At 48.2% G+C, this 14,704-nt stretch overlaps 2 protein-coding genes across 2 annotated transcripts; one reads left to right on the top strand and one right to left on the bottom strand.

Annotated features, from left to right (window-relative positions):
• Nucleotides 1-3,189: 3,189 nt before the first annotated feature.
• LOC117504988 (early growth response protein 1-B-like) lies at nt 3,190-4,849 on the bottom strand. Its single transcript, XM_034164492.1, has 2 exons — nt 4,516-4,849; nt 3,190-4,456 (listed from the first exon to the last, which is right to left on the bottom strand). Exons 1-2 carry the CDS (start codon nt 4,640-4,642, stop codon nt 3,465-3,467), a joined length of 1,119 nt encoding a protein of 372 aa, XP_034020383.1. The 5' UTR covers nt 4,643-4,849; the 3' UTR covers nt 3,190-3,464.
• Nucleotides 4,850-10,837: 5,988 nt separating this feature from the next.
• On the top strand, nt 10,838-14,334 carry LOC117504680 (steroid 17-alpha-hydroxylase/17,20 lyase). The gene is made up of 9 exons (XM_034164175.1): nt 10,838-10,892; nt 11,105-11,225; nt 11,360-11,498; nt 11,633-11,862; nt 12,208-12,294; nt 13,339-13,539; nt 13,635-13,804; nt 13,869-13,972; nt 14,042-14,334. Exons 2-9 carry the CDS (start codon nt 11,124-11,126, stop codon nt 14,305-14,307), a joined length of 1,299 nt encoding a protein of 432 aa, XP_034020066.1. The 5' UTR covers nt 10,838-10,892; nt 11,105-11,123; the 3' UTR covers nt 14,308-14,334.
• The last annotated feature ends 370 nt before the right edge of the window (nt 14,335-14,704 follow it).

Here is a 14,704-nt window from a genome sequence, read left to right as displayed (position 1 = left end):
AGTGCTCCGTCGCGATGTTTCGACCGTTAGAGGATATCATCGCCGATGAAGATACAGGCGACAGTGACATCACAAAGTCAATGACGATGAAGATACATGTGACAGTGACAACATCACAGACTCTGCGATGAAGATACAAGTGACAGTGATGACATCTCAAACAATGACGATGAAGATACAGGCGACAGTGACATCACAAAGTCAATGACGATGAAGATACATGTGACAGTGACAACATCACAGACTCTGCGATGAAGATACAAGTGACAGTTCTGACATCTCAAACAATGATGATGAAGATACAGGCGACAGTGACAACACAAACTCAATGACGATGAAGATACAGGCGACAGTGACATCACAAAGTCAATGACGATGAAGATACAGGCGACAGTGATGACATCACAGACTTGGCGATGATGAAGATACAGGTGACAGTGACATCACAAAGTCAATGATGATGAAGATACAGGTGACAGTGACATCACAAAGTCAATGATGATGAAGATACAGGCGACAGTGACATCACAAACTCAATGACGGTGAAGATACAGGCGACAGTGACATCACAAACTCAATGCTGATGAAGATACAGGCGACAGTGATGACATCACAGACTCGGCGATGATGAAGATACAGGTGACAGTGACAACACAAACTCAATGACGATGAAGATACAGGCGACAGTGACATCACAAAGTCAGTGATGATGAAGATACAGGTGACAGTGACATCACAAAGTCAGTGACGATGAAGTTACAGGCAACAGTGATGACATCACAAACTCGGCGATGATGAAGATACAGGCGACAGTGATGACATCTCAAACAATGACGATGAAGATACAGGCGACAGTGACATCACAAAGTCAATGACGATGAAGATACATGTGACAGTGACGACATCACAGACTCTGCGATGAAGATACAAGTGACAGTTCTGACATCTCAAACAATGATGATGAAGATACAGGCGACAGTGACAACACAAACTCAATGACAATGAAGATACAGGCGACAGTGACATCACAAAGTCAATGACGATGAAGATACAGGCGACAGTGACAACACAAACTTGGCAACGATAAATATACAGGCGACAGTGACATCACAAACTCAATGACGGTGAAGATACAGGCGACAAAGACAACACAAACTCAATGATGATGAAGATACAGGTGACAGTGACGACATCATAGACTCGCGATGAAGATACAGACGACAGTGACAACACAAACTCAATGACGGTGAAGATACAGGCGACAGTGACGACATCTCAAACAATGACGATAAAGATACAGGTGACAGTGACATCACAAAGTCAATGACGATGAAGATACAGGTGACAGTGACGACATCATAGACTCGCGATGAAGATACAGACGACAGTGACAACACAAACTCAATGACGATGAATATACAGGCGACAGTGACAACACAAACTCAATGATGATGAAGATACAGGCAACAGTGACATCACAAACTTAATGTTGATGAAGATACAGGCAACAGTGATGACATCACAGACTCGGCGATGAAGATACAGGCGACAGTGACATCACAAAGTCAATGACAATGAAGATACATGTGACAGTGACGACATCACAGACTCTGCGATGAAGATACAAGTGACAGTTCTGACATCTCAAACAATGATGATGAAGATACAGGCGACAGTGACAACACAAACTCAATGACAATGAAGATACAGGCGACAGTGACATCACAAAGTCAATGACGATGAAGATACAGGCGACAGTGATGACATCACAGACTCGGCGATGAAGATACAGGCGACAGTGACAACACAAACTTGGCAACGATAAATATACAGGCGACAGTGACAACACAAACTCAATGACGATGGAGATACAGGCAACACTGACATCACAAACTCAATGTTGATGAAGATACAGGCGACAGTGATGACATCACAGACTCGCGATGAAGATACAGACGACAGTGATAACACAAACTCAATGACGGTGAAGATACAGGCGACAGTGACATCACAAACTCAATGACAGTGAAGATACAGGCAACAAAGACAACACAAACTCAATGATGATGAAGATACAGGTGACAGTGACGACATCATAGACTCGCGATAAAGATACAGACGACAGTGACAACACAAACTCAATGACGGTGAAGATACAGGCGACAGTGACGACATCTCAAACAATGACGATAAAGATACAGGTGACAGTGACATCACAAACTCAATGACGATGAATATACAGGCGACAGTGACAACACAAACTCAATGATGATGAAGATACAGGCAACAGTGACATCACAAACTTAATGTTGATGAAGATACAGGCAACAGTGATGACATCACAGACTCGGCGATGAAGATACAGGCGACAGTGACGACATCTCAAACAATGACGATAAAGATACAGGTGACAGTGACATCACAAACTCAATGACGATGAATATACAGTTGACAGTGAAAACACCAACTCAATGACGGTCAAGATACAGGCGACAGTGACATCACAAACTCAATGACAGTGAAGATACAGGCGACAAAGACAACACAAACTCAATGAGGGTGAAGATCACAAAGTCAATGACGATGAGGTTACAGGCGACAGTGACGACATCACAAACTGCTGATGAAAATGTGGCAACAATGCAAATGAACTGTTGAAGATGACAACGTGCACTGTTAGGAAGCTGGCGGTGATGGTGTCAGAGATGACAACAAAGGTCAAGAAGCAGGTTTTTTTATTTGCTTGTTTGTTTTATTGACAGCCTCCATGCAGAACGAGGTAACGTCACATGAGCTGCTGAGAGCTCAGCTCACAATATAAGTCCAGTCAGAGGATTTGCACGCAATAGAAAAGTGACGTGATCACACATAGAAACATCATATTGCAGAATAAACAACAGAGGTAAACAAACACTATAAAAATATAAATATTTTACAAAGAATCAGTGACATCAAATATAAACATTTCTCAACATTTTAAAAACATTTTACTTCAAATCTGAAGCAAAAACAAATGGAGTGATTCTAATAATCAATTAATCAAGTTCTTATATTTGTTGTTTTTTTTGTTTTTCCAACACAAGGTGATCTTTTACTGAGAATATTGGTGAGTCATGAAAATAATTCTTTCTTGTTCACTGTATGAATATTAAAGTGAAGTCGTAATGAATAGCGTCACAATTGACAGAAGCATTGATAATAAAATAATTGATAACAAACATGCTTTTTAAAACTGTCTCTGAAGGTTTGAACCTCAGACCACCACGATGATCCGGCTGATCCGGATCAGACCTGAACCTCCCCGGTCCTCGTGCAGCAGCAGTCCTTCCAGAATGGACCGCTGCGCATTCGCCAAAATCTGGACTCGAAAATCGATCCTGTGACGTCATCAGGTTGTCGGTTCAAATCCCGAACTTTTTCTCCCATTTCTAGACGGACTTTAAATCCACGCCCACGCGCACTGATTACACGTCGGGCGCGTTCACGGCCAGAGAGTAGGCCGCCATCATCTGTGCACGCAGCTGCTGCTTGACGTGCACGCGCCCGTGCCTCTTCCTCTCGTCGCTGCGTGCAAAGCGCTTTCCGCACACGTCACATGAGAAGGGCTTCTCCCCGGTGTGCGTGCGCATGTGCGTGGTCAGGTGGTCACTGCGGCTGAAGCTGCGCGCGCAGATGGCGCACTGGAACGGCTTCTGTCCGGTGTGGATGCGCACGTGCCTGTTGAGCTCGTCGGAGCGCGAGAAGCGGCGCTCGCAGCCCTGCACGGAGCACGGGAAGGGTTTCACCTTTAGACCCCCTTTAGAGGGCGCTCTTCTGCCCGCACGGGACGATTTGGGAGCTACTGGCGCGTGCACGGCGGTCAGGTGGACCACAGGGAACGCGCCCTGCAAGAGGGAGGAAAGCAGCTGTGCGTCCAGGGTGGAGGAGGGGGAGGCGCTGACTTGGCGGCTGATGACGTAGCTGCTGAGGATCTCCCCGGTCCCCGGCAAATTCTTGATCCAGTCCTCCAGCCCTAACGGCTCTTGCTTGACGTCAGCGACGGACCTGAGAGCACCCTGAGGGCCTTCGTTGCTCAGCAGAGACTCGAAGAAGTCCACGTCCGCAGCAGAAGTGACTGGAAGCAGTGCCTCACACCCGCTGCTGCAGCTTGACGTCATAAACTCACTTTTAACGACCACCGGCTGTGACGCAGAAGCGAAGCACGGAGGCTCGGAGGGTCCGGGGGCTGTGGTCGGGGGCTGGTGCTCCATCTCGGTGCAGATCCCCACGATCTCTGTGATCATGTTCAGGATGGCGTCCGCGGTGCTGCTCAGACCTGCCGCCGTCGGCACCGGCTCCGGTTCGGTGACGAATCCGCCGGTGCCGCTGAGCGAGGGTGAGAGCCCGTCAGAGGAGCAGTCACTGAAGTCTGAGAAGAAATCCGAGTCTGAAAACACACACAGGGGAGTTAGAGTCTCTGCAGACACACACAACCGAACCGAACCGCGAACGTTCACGTCACGCAGCGTCACGCACCTTGGCTGAAAGGGGAGCCCACGTCAGAGTCCGCAGGGTCGCTGAGGCTCGAACCCACGCTGTCCACCCAGGCGCTGCACGCGTCCTCGAACTCCGACATGAAGCTGTCCTCACGTTCCAGAAGCATTGTGTGAGTGGTGCCGACCGGTTCCGTTAACGCTGCTCGGTGGTGCTGAGGATACCGGGCTCCCTCCGCTCTCTCAGCCTTTTATACTCTCCGTCTCCTTGGTAACCCCCAGTCGGCCCTCATTGGTGCAGGGATTCCCCCCGCCGCGCGCTTCGTAGCTGCCCAAACATGGACAGCATCCGGGTGTGACGACGGGTATCCCCATACCATATAAGGACAGACGGGGACAGTGACGTAGCACACGGGGGGAGGGGGGGTCCTTCCTTTTGAAGCTGCACTGCCGCATTGAGATAGATAGACAGAAGGGATAGAGAGAGAGAGAGACAGAGAGAGAGAGAGAGAGATGGATTGATGGAAACAAGAAGGTTTCGTAACAAACGTCTTTGTGGTTTTGTTTTTCTATAACTGATGTGATTGGCTGAGACAGTTGGGGACTCCTTCTGCAGAGGGGCTGGACTCAAAAATACAACTGTAAATCAGGGGTCTCAACCAGGTGACACGGGGCCAGAATGGGTCCTCAGCGTTCTGCTCAGTTTTTGAAAACAGGCTGATTTACATAAATCATGATGTCATAAAAGATGAGGCAACAACACACCTGTACTTTAAACAGAAGATAAGCTTCAGCTTAGTTTTGGTGTCCTGACACAAACAAAAGCTTGGTTCGAATATACTCGTATATGGACCCTACCAGACACACAATTATTATCGATTATCGTTAGTACAGTCTGTTACGTGTCTGTGGATGAGGACGTTCACAGACTCTGCCTTGATGACAGACTTTTTGCACAGTCTGTTACGTGTCTGTGGATGAGGACGTTCACAGACTCTGCCTTGATGACAGACTTTTTGCACAGTCTGTTACGTGTCTGTGGATGAGGACGTTCACAGACTCTGCCTTGATGACAGACTTTTTGCACAGTCTGTTACGTGTCTGTGGATGAGGACGTTCACAGACTCTGCCTTGATGACAGACTTTTTGCACAGCCTGTTACGTGTCTGTGGATGAGGACGTTCACAGACTCTGCCTTGATGACAGACTTTTTGCACAGTCTGTTACGTGTCTGTGGATGAGGATGTTCACAGACGCTGCCTTGATGACAGACCGCCGTAGGTGGTTTTTGCACAGCCTGTTACGTGTCTGTGGATGAGGACATTCACAGACTCTGCCTTGATGACAGACTGCTGTAGGTGGTTTTTGCACAGTCTGTTACGTGTCTGTGGATGAGGACATTCACAGACGCTGCCTTGTTGACAGACTTTTTGCACAGTCTGTTACGTGTCTGTGGATGAGGACATTCACAGACTTTTTGCACAGTCTGTTACGTGTCTGTGGATGAGGACATTCACAGACTCTGCCTTGATGACAGACTTTTTGCACAGTCTGTTACGTGTCTGTGGATGAGGACGTTCACAGACTCTGCCTTGATGACAGACTTTTTGCACAGTCTGTTACGTGTCTGTGGATGAGGACGTTCACAGACTCTGCCTTGATGACAGACTTTTTGCACAGTCTGTTACGTGTCTGTGGATGAGGACATTCACAGACGCTGCCTTGATGACAGACTGCTGTAGGTGGTTTTTGCACAGTCTGTTACGTGTCTGTGGATGAGGACATTCACAGACTCTGCCTTGATGACAGACTTTTTGCACAGTCTGTTACGTGTCTGTGGATGAGGACGTTCACAGACTCTGCCTTGATGACAGACTTTTTGCACAGTCTGTTACGTGTCTGTGGATGAGGACGTTCACAGACTCTGCCTTGATGACAGACTTTTTGCACAGTCTGTTACGTGTCTGTGGATGAGGACATTCACAGACGCTGCCTTGATGACAGACTGCTGTAGGTGGTTTTTGCACAGTCTGTTACGTGTCTGTGGATGAGGACGTTCACAGACTCTGCCTTGATGACAGACTTTTTGCACAGTCTGTTACGTGTCTGTGGATGAGGACATTCACAGACGCTGCCTTGATGACAGACTGCTGTAGGTGGTTTTTGCACAGTCTGTTACGTGTCTGTGGATGAGGACATTCACAGACTCTGCCTTGATGACAGACTTTTTGCACAGTCTGTTACGTGTCTGTGGATGAGGACGTTCACAGACTCTGCCTTGATGACAGACTTTTTGCACAGTCTGTTACGTGTCTGTGGATGAGGACGTTCACAGACTCTGCCTTGATGACAGACTTTTTGCACAGTCTGTTACGTGTCTGTGGATGAGGACGTTCACAGACTCTGCCTTGATGACAGACTTTTTGCACAGTCTGTTACGTGTCTGTGGATAAGCACGTTCACAGACGCTGCGTCGCTGACAGACCATCTGTGCGTTCTGCACTGCGGCGCTGTCCGAGGTGCTGCAGAGACGATCACTCCACATGTGACTTTCCCCAGTATCACTGTTTAAGCAATGTGATGTTGTCATGGAAACGGGAAGAGATTGAGGACAGGCGTTATGTAAAAGGACGTCAGAAATAGAAGCTCATATTTATTTAGACTGGTGGAAACATTCAGATTCATTTCATGTTTGAGTGATTTCTGGTTATGACACCATCAAACAAATTTTTATTGAAAAATTCACTTTGTTGCCTGTAAGAATAAAATCGCAAAAAGTTTCTTTAAAATTTTTAAACTTTTTTTTTTTTAAACTAAATTTTTTCCAAACAACATTGCCCCAATCATTCATTCAATCGTGTCGTCTCAGATGAACAGATTAACACAACTGGTTTCCAGCCGTCTGTAAAACTGTACATCATTCAGCTCAGAAGCTTTGGGTTCTGATGGTGTTCTCGGGATCCTGGTGGCCACTAGAGGCCGCCGTTGCCCGTGTGATAACTTTAAAAGCATTTATCACAGATTACAGAAAATGAGATTGTTTTAGGACATGTCCCTGTGATGGACCGGCGTCCTGTCCAGGGTGAGCCCCTCCTCTCTGTGACCATGACTGCTGGGATAGGCTCCACCCTTTTGTGACCCTTGAAATTAATTATCTTTAGATCAGTGAGAACGTCACATAGGGATCAAAGCGTCACCTGTCCACTCAGTGAACTAGCTCAAATTTTATAAAATATTATTTGTAACGTAATAAAATAGTAAAAATGTCAAAGCAGAAATCAGGGGTTTTTATTTTGACTTCATGAGGCCATCACAGAACCCGACCAGAGGACATGTGTTGTCACACAGTGCCACATGGCGGCCACAAATGGCAACTGCAGGTGCAGCTGGTAGCCGTCTACTGTTTCCAGCCTTCATGAAGGACATATGTGTGTTCTTGTGTCTGCTACTGCATTTCTCTCAAACACCTCTTTGTTTCCACAGAGGAGGAAACTCGTGAATCCTAACCAGGCGGGAGCCATCAAACCCTGACACGGCACAGATCACACACACGCTGCTCCAAAAGACAGGAATGATCTCAGCACATGCTGGATTTTCACTTTGCAGAATGGTCCTTTTTGTTTTCAGTGTGAGAAACGTTTGGTGTTCATCTGCAGCAGACGTTAGGACAAATGGAGGTCCAAGGTCGGGACAGTGGTCAGAATAACAATGACCCTCATCTCAACCATCAGATTAAATGCTCGCAATCCGCTCTGTTTGCATTTTGACATGAGCGCTCTGTTGCCTGGCCTACGTAGGATTAGCCGAGGCCCGAGCTGTGGTTGGCCTATAGCTGGGATGCGACCCACATGTGTAAATGGTCTGTTCTTGGAAGCGTTTGTACTACAGCAGACCAGGATCACAGTCTGGAACTTTCACTTTATCTCACACTGTCAGGGTGAACCAGTGTTGTCCCGGCAACCAGGGTCCTGATGTCTGATAACGCCAAGGCTAGTTGACTTAGATCAACATGGACACACTGTAAAAAAGAGGGAACATTCAAAGAAAACTCATTTTATTTTTGAATAAAAACCCAAAGTCCAGAAATGAAAAATTTCAATGTAACAGATTCTTTCTGGAAGTCAACGTCAGTTTGTCTCATTTTTACCGCAGTTTAATTCGGTTCTTGTCCTGAAGCACCGTGCTGGACATGGTGTTCTCATCCCAGTGGTGCTGCTGAGAAGACCATCCATGTTCACGTGGGAAAACAACGTCTAGACAACAGTAGGTCTTGTGGATTCTGACCACAGATTGCTGCCTCGTTGAGGATCTGCTCTGTGTCTCAGGTTAAATCTGTCTTCAACATCAGACTGCTCTTCTGGGATTTGCACAGTTTGGCTGGAGGACTTCCAGACGGACAGATCTTCTGATCCAAACAGGATGTGGCAGTTCTTCTGTGACCAGACCCTGAAAGATGCTGAGGACTGTGTTGGAGCTGCTCGTGTCCATAGAAGCAGGTGCTTCATATCAGAGGACACTCTAAACATCATCCAGAGGAGTCATGGTGCACGGCTTGATGGAGCTCTTAGGACACACAGGGAGCTGAGAAAGGGGGCTATGATAGTCCTGAGAATGGACGAGGAGGCCTTTGGTTGAGGAATCTCTGATCAGGTGACACACCATCCATGGTCTAGTGACCCTCGACCTGGTTACAGAGGAATGAAAGCACTGTGTACCTCCAGACCTACACCTCGTCCCACTGCAGTTATGGCAGAGGACGGTTCAGTTCGGACAGATGTCTCTGCTGATCTGTCATGCTGGGCTACTTCAGGCAGTTGTCCTGAGCTCATCCTCCTGCCGGGATTTTGGACATTTCTGACCCCAGGGTTCTTAGAGCTGATTCTTCAGTCAGCTGTGAACCACCCAATCTGGACGAGATTGCAAAGGCTGTGAAACAGTGGTGGAGTCAGCTCCAGAGGTTTGTGGGACAGGAACTGAGCTCCTCTAGGCAGGAGGAGACAGTCTGTGTTCCAGTCTAGAACTACGGACTGGAAGAAAAGGGTGATGGGATATGAGCGTCTCACACAGCTCTCTGTGCCTGGAGTCTTAAGATTTATTTCCAGCTTCTTGCTGCAGCAGGTCGCTGGTTCCTTTGGGGAGACTGATGGACTGGTCATCTGGCTGGGTGGTTGCTATCCAGGGTCCCAGGTGGTTTTACGGTGTGATGGATGCAGTGAGGTGCAGCCCGGGCACACGGCCCCAGACCTGACAGATTAAAAACAAACAAAAACTGAGAAACATGAGGTCATGTGACAGAGAAGTCAGTGAGTAGTTGGATTTGGTGATGTCATCACCAGTGTTGATGGATCTGCTGATCCTGGAACAAGATTAGTTTCAAATGAGCTTCAGTTTTGGCGAGTGTGAAGCGTCTAATCACACACTGTGTTCTCACTGCTGACCTCTATGGAAGCCAACACTAAGGTGCCATCCCACCGTGATCTGACAGGGACCCAAACCAGAGTGACAGAACCAAAGATAACCAGTGTCAACATCTCAAGTTGAACTTGAAAGTCAAACACTGAATCTGAATTTCAAGTTTCAGCTTTTTTTTTTCTTTTTTTTTTGCAGTGAAGCACAGTCTTGTTTATGTGTCCTTGTGAGGACACACACACACACACACACACACACAAGGTCTCACTGAGGACATTAAAAACCAGGACTCCTCCTCCTCCCTCCTCATTTTGCTCCTCTCCTCCATCATGCTCCTGAGTCTCTGCTCTCCTTTTGTCTTCGCTTCCTACCTCCCTTCCTCCTTATCACCTTCACTCGTCCTCTGCATTGTTGCTGTGGTCACCATTGTGGTCCTGGTTTCAAGCCGACTGCAATCCTCACCTTGTCCTCCCCCGGGTCGAAGCTCCATCCCCTGCCTCCCCCGGCTGCCAGTCCTTGGCAGTTTACCCTGGTTAGGAGGAAGTCTTGCTCCTCATCTCCTCTTCACCCACCTGGCCCACAAGTAAGAGTTCACATCCTCCTCGGCGTCCAGGTTCAGTTCGAGGTCCTGGTCCCGGAGTTCAGGTGAGTCACCGCTGCTCCTCGGCGTCCAGGTTCAGTTCGAGGTCCTGGTCCCGGAGTTCAGGTGAGTCACCGCTGCTCCTCGGCGTCCAGGTTCAGTTCGAGGTCCTGGTCCCGGAGTTCAGGTGAGTCACCGCTGCTCCTCGGCGTCCAGGTTCAGTTCGAGGTCCTGGTCCCGGAGTTCAGGTGAGTCACCGCTGCTCCTCGGCGTCCAGGTTCAGTTCGAGGTCCTGGTCCCGGAGTTCAGGTGAGTCACCGCTGCTCCTCGGCGTCCAGGTTCAGTTCGAGGTCCTGGTCCCGGAGTTCAGGTGAGTCACCGCTGCTCCTCGGGGTCCAGGTTCAGTTCGAGGTCCTGGTCCCGGAGTTCAGGTGAGTCACCGCTGCTCCTCGGCGTCCAGGTTCAGTTCGAGGTCCTGGTCCCGGAGTTCAGGTGAGTCACCGCTGCTCCTCGGGGTCCAGGTTCAGTTCGAAGTCCTGGTCCAGGAGTTCAGGTGAGTCACAGATTATAGGTCTGACTCCCCTATGCGTGGTGCCGTTCTGAGTGCTAACCAGTTGCGCGAGTTAACGTGTTTTGCGTGCAGGTACGGCTCGGTGTTTGCGATGTTTCTCGGCCCGCACTACACTGTGGTCATCAACAGTCATCAACATGCCAGAGAGGTTCTGCTGCAGAGGGGCCGGGACTTCGCTGGACGACCCTACATGGTGAGACCACGCCCCTGTCTGCCATCTTGATTTGCTGATGCTGTTTGAAAGTCAGTTGGTCAAAGTAGATGCAGGAAGTGCAGCGATAAAGACTCTGGGCTTTGCAAAACAAGCCACGCCTTCTCTGTGTCCAGGTGACCACGAGCCTGCTGACGCGCGACGGTAAAGACCTTGCCTTCGCAGATTACTCGCCGCTATGGAAGACGCACCGTCGCCTCGTCCACAACTCCTTCACCCTGTTCGGAGAAGGAACCAACCGACTGCAGGACATTGGTATCACTCCACCCAACTCTGCAGGCTCCACCCACACCCGATGGCACTCATCGGGTGTGGGTGGAGCCGAGACATGCATGCTGGGATCTCTGATGAATAGACAGCTCAGTTTTGATTTCTGTCCCTGTCCTTAGTTCTGTCCTGTGTGGACAGTCTGTGTGCCGAGCTCCTGTCCAATAAGGGGCGTGGCTTTGATCCATCTCCTGCAGTGACCCGAGCCGTGACTAACGTTGTGTGCACGCTGGTGTTCAGTGCCACCTATGGGCCAGGAGACGCCGAGCTACAGGAAGTGATGCAATACAACAATGGCATTGTGCAGACGATTGCCAGAGGAGCTCTGGTGGACATTTACCCGTGGATGAAGGTACACACAGACAGACACACTCACACACACTGAAGACACATGCACACAGTGAAGGCAATCAGAAACATGCTTGTTTAGGCTCTGCTCCTTTCTCTGCCCCTGAGCAAGGCAGCGTCTCTACATCTGGAGTTGGTCCCCGAGCACTGGACTGTGGCTTCACACTGCCCCTAGTGGTTGGATTGTGTCTAACTGTAATTAGGGTGGTTAAATGCAGAGGACACATTTCATTGTATGCATGTCCCATGACAAAGGCTCGATTCTACTAAAGACAAACACACACTGAAGCCAAACGAGCACACAGACACACACACTGAAGACAAACACTGACGGCGTGCGTGTCTTCAGGTGTTCCCGAGCGCCGCCCTCAGGAAGCTGAAGAAGTGCATCCAGGTCAGAGACCGACTGCTGACTCAGAAACTGCAGGAGCACAAGGTGACGTAACAGTGGAGGGCGGAGTCTGGGATGACGAGCTGAACCTACACAGCAGGCCCACAAGGTGGCGCTGGACGAATTTCACGGGATGAGGAGAAGCTTAATTTCTGTTGTTGGAATTACAGAAATTATTCCAAAAGACAAGCTTAATCTCCAGCGACAAAATTAAATATATCTGTTGTTTATTTAAAGTAATGAAATGTTCAGAAGGTGAACTTTGTGACATCACATTTTATCCAGCAGGAGGCAGCAAAGATCTGACAAAACTTTTTCTTCCTTATGAATCAAATTGTGTACAAACAGGTCCTGTGCAAAAACGTGAAACAGCTGCACATATAATAATAATAATAATAAAAAAAAAACATAAGGGGCTTATTGCATGTCAGTTACATATAATAAAATAAAATATACAGCAACCGAATATTTAGAGATCAAATTATTCTTGATTGATTGATTTGATCAAACTAGTTTTCAAGCATTATTGGGTTAAATCATTGATAAAGACTTTTTATAAAGTTTTAACTCATTTCTCCAATGAGTAATGTTTGGTTTGGTCTTGAAAAAACGACATTTGTGTAAGTAATGTTTTTATTGTTAATATCAATGCCATTATACATATGACAAAACTATTTTTTGACGAGAAACAATCAACAATCCAATCACAGCATGGGGGAGGAGCTGGTTCGCTCCACCCCCAAAAACATTTTTCTGTTCAGAAAAATTACAAAACTTCAACAAGCATATAAAAATCGAAATAAGTGGAATTTGCCCTTTTTAAAATAGATTTGTTTTCATGTGGTCTTTATGACATCATGTTTCCATGGTGATAGACAGACAGACAGGCGCAGATCTCAGTCCTGATGTCATCATCTCTTTGGAAATTACTGAAAAATGCAGCCAGTCCTCGTGAACAGAAAATCACATTTCCTTTTGGGGGGAAAAAAGGAACATGAAGTGAGTGGGACAAGGGGCGGGGCTAAGGAACATCCATCAAACAATTGATTTCTCAAATGTCTAACGAAAGTGTCTCAATGCCGTTTGCAGGCAGCCCTGAGTGACACTGATCCCCGTGACCTTTTGGACGCTCTGCTGCAGGGGCAGAGTCAGAGGTCATCGGGGTCAGAGGGTCAGGGGATTACAGACGACCATGTTCTGATGATTGCAGCAGAAGCGTTTGGGGCCGGCGTGGAGACGACTTCCACCACGCTGCTGTGGATCCTGGCCTACCTACTGCACCACCCTGAGGTACAGGTACTCCGAGTACTCCTACCCAATACTGTGTAGTACCACAATGGTTTGCTGAACTCGTGCTGAACTCGTCGCCTTGGGTCCGAGTCCAGGTCCAGCAGAGGGCTCAGAGGGAGCTGGACGAGCAGGTGGGTGGGGATCGAGCTGTGTGCATGTCAGACCGTGGACGCCTGCCATACCTGGACTGTGTCATCAATGAGGGCTTGAGGATCCGCCCGGTCAGCCCGGTGCTGATCCCGCACACTGCCGTCACCAACAGCAGGTACGTCCATACCCCACCCCCATGTCCTCAAAGGCTCCTCTGACTCCTGTGTCTCCGCCCACAGCATCGGCGGCCACACCATCAGCTGTGGTACTCGTGTTTTAGTGAACATGTGGTCAATCCACCATGACGCCGGCCTGTGGGACAAACCTGACCTCTTTAATCCAGGTACCACACCCAGAAACCCCCAAAACATGTCATCCTACCTCAAACTGCCGCCATCTTTTACTCCTTCAGATCGTTTCCTCGGTGACCACGGCCAGCGGGTGATGCCATCCTGCTTCATGCCATTCGGGGCGGGGCCTCGGGTCTGTGTTGGCGAGTCACTGGCCAGGCTAGAACTCTTCCTCTTCCTGTCCTCTCTGCTCCAGCGAATGAGCTTCCATGTGCCAAGTGGCACTGCCCCGCCCAACCTGCAGGGGCAGCTGGGTGTGGTTCTGCAGCCTTTACCTTATAAGGTCATTGTTACTCCGAGGGCGGGGTGGCAACACAAAATGAGCTGATGCTAATGTGTTTAAATGTGTGTAAAAAAAGACAAAAAACAAAAATCACCATCAAGAAATAAAACCCCAGAAAAATAAAGATAATAAAGATTCTCATTCTGTCATTTTGTGTTTGAACAGAGCTGCATATATGCACTGATTTGACTTTGTTTTTTAATGACGCAAGAGATGCAAAAGATGTTTTTGTAGGTGTGGTGCCTGATGACATCATAAAGGCAAAGATACAAAAATCAAAACAATCTTTTTAAAAGGTTGAAGGTTAACACACACACACACGTGTTCATTATGTTTGTTTACAAACCTCACACAAACACCAAGGACCATCGATTTCTATTTAGTCACTAGATGGAGGACCGCGGCGATCCGCCTATTCGCTGACTGTTGCCAGAGCGCCACC

The sequence above is a fragment of the Thalassophryne amazonica genome, chromosome 23, assembly GCF_902500255.1.
Source record: "Thalassophryne amazonica chromosome 23, fThaAma1.1, whole genome shotgun sequence".
In the NCBI taxonomy this organism is placed as follows: Eukaryota; Metazoa; Chordata; class Actinopteri; order Batrachoidiformes; family Batrachoididae; genus Thalassophryne; species Thalassophryne amazonica.
The sequence above is the reverse complement of the archived record's forward strand: the minus strand, read 5'-3'. Positions and strand labels throughout refer to the sequence as shown.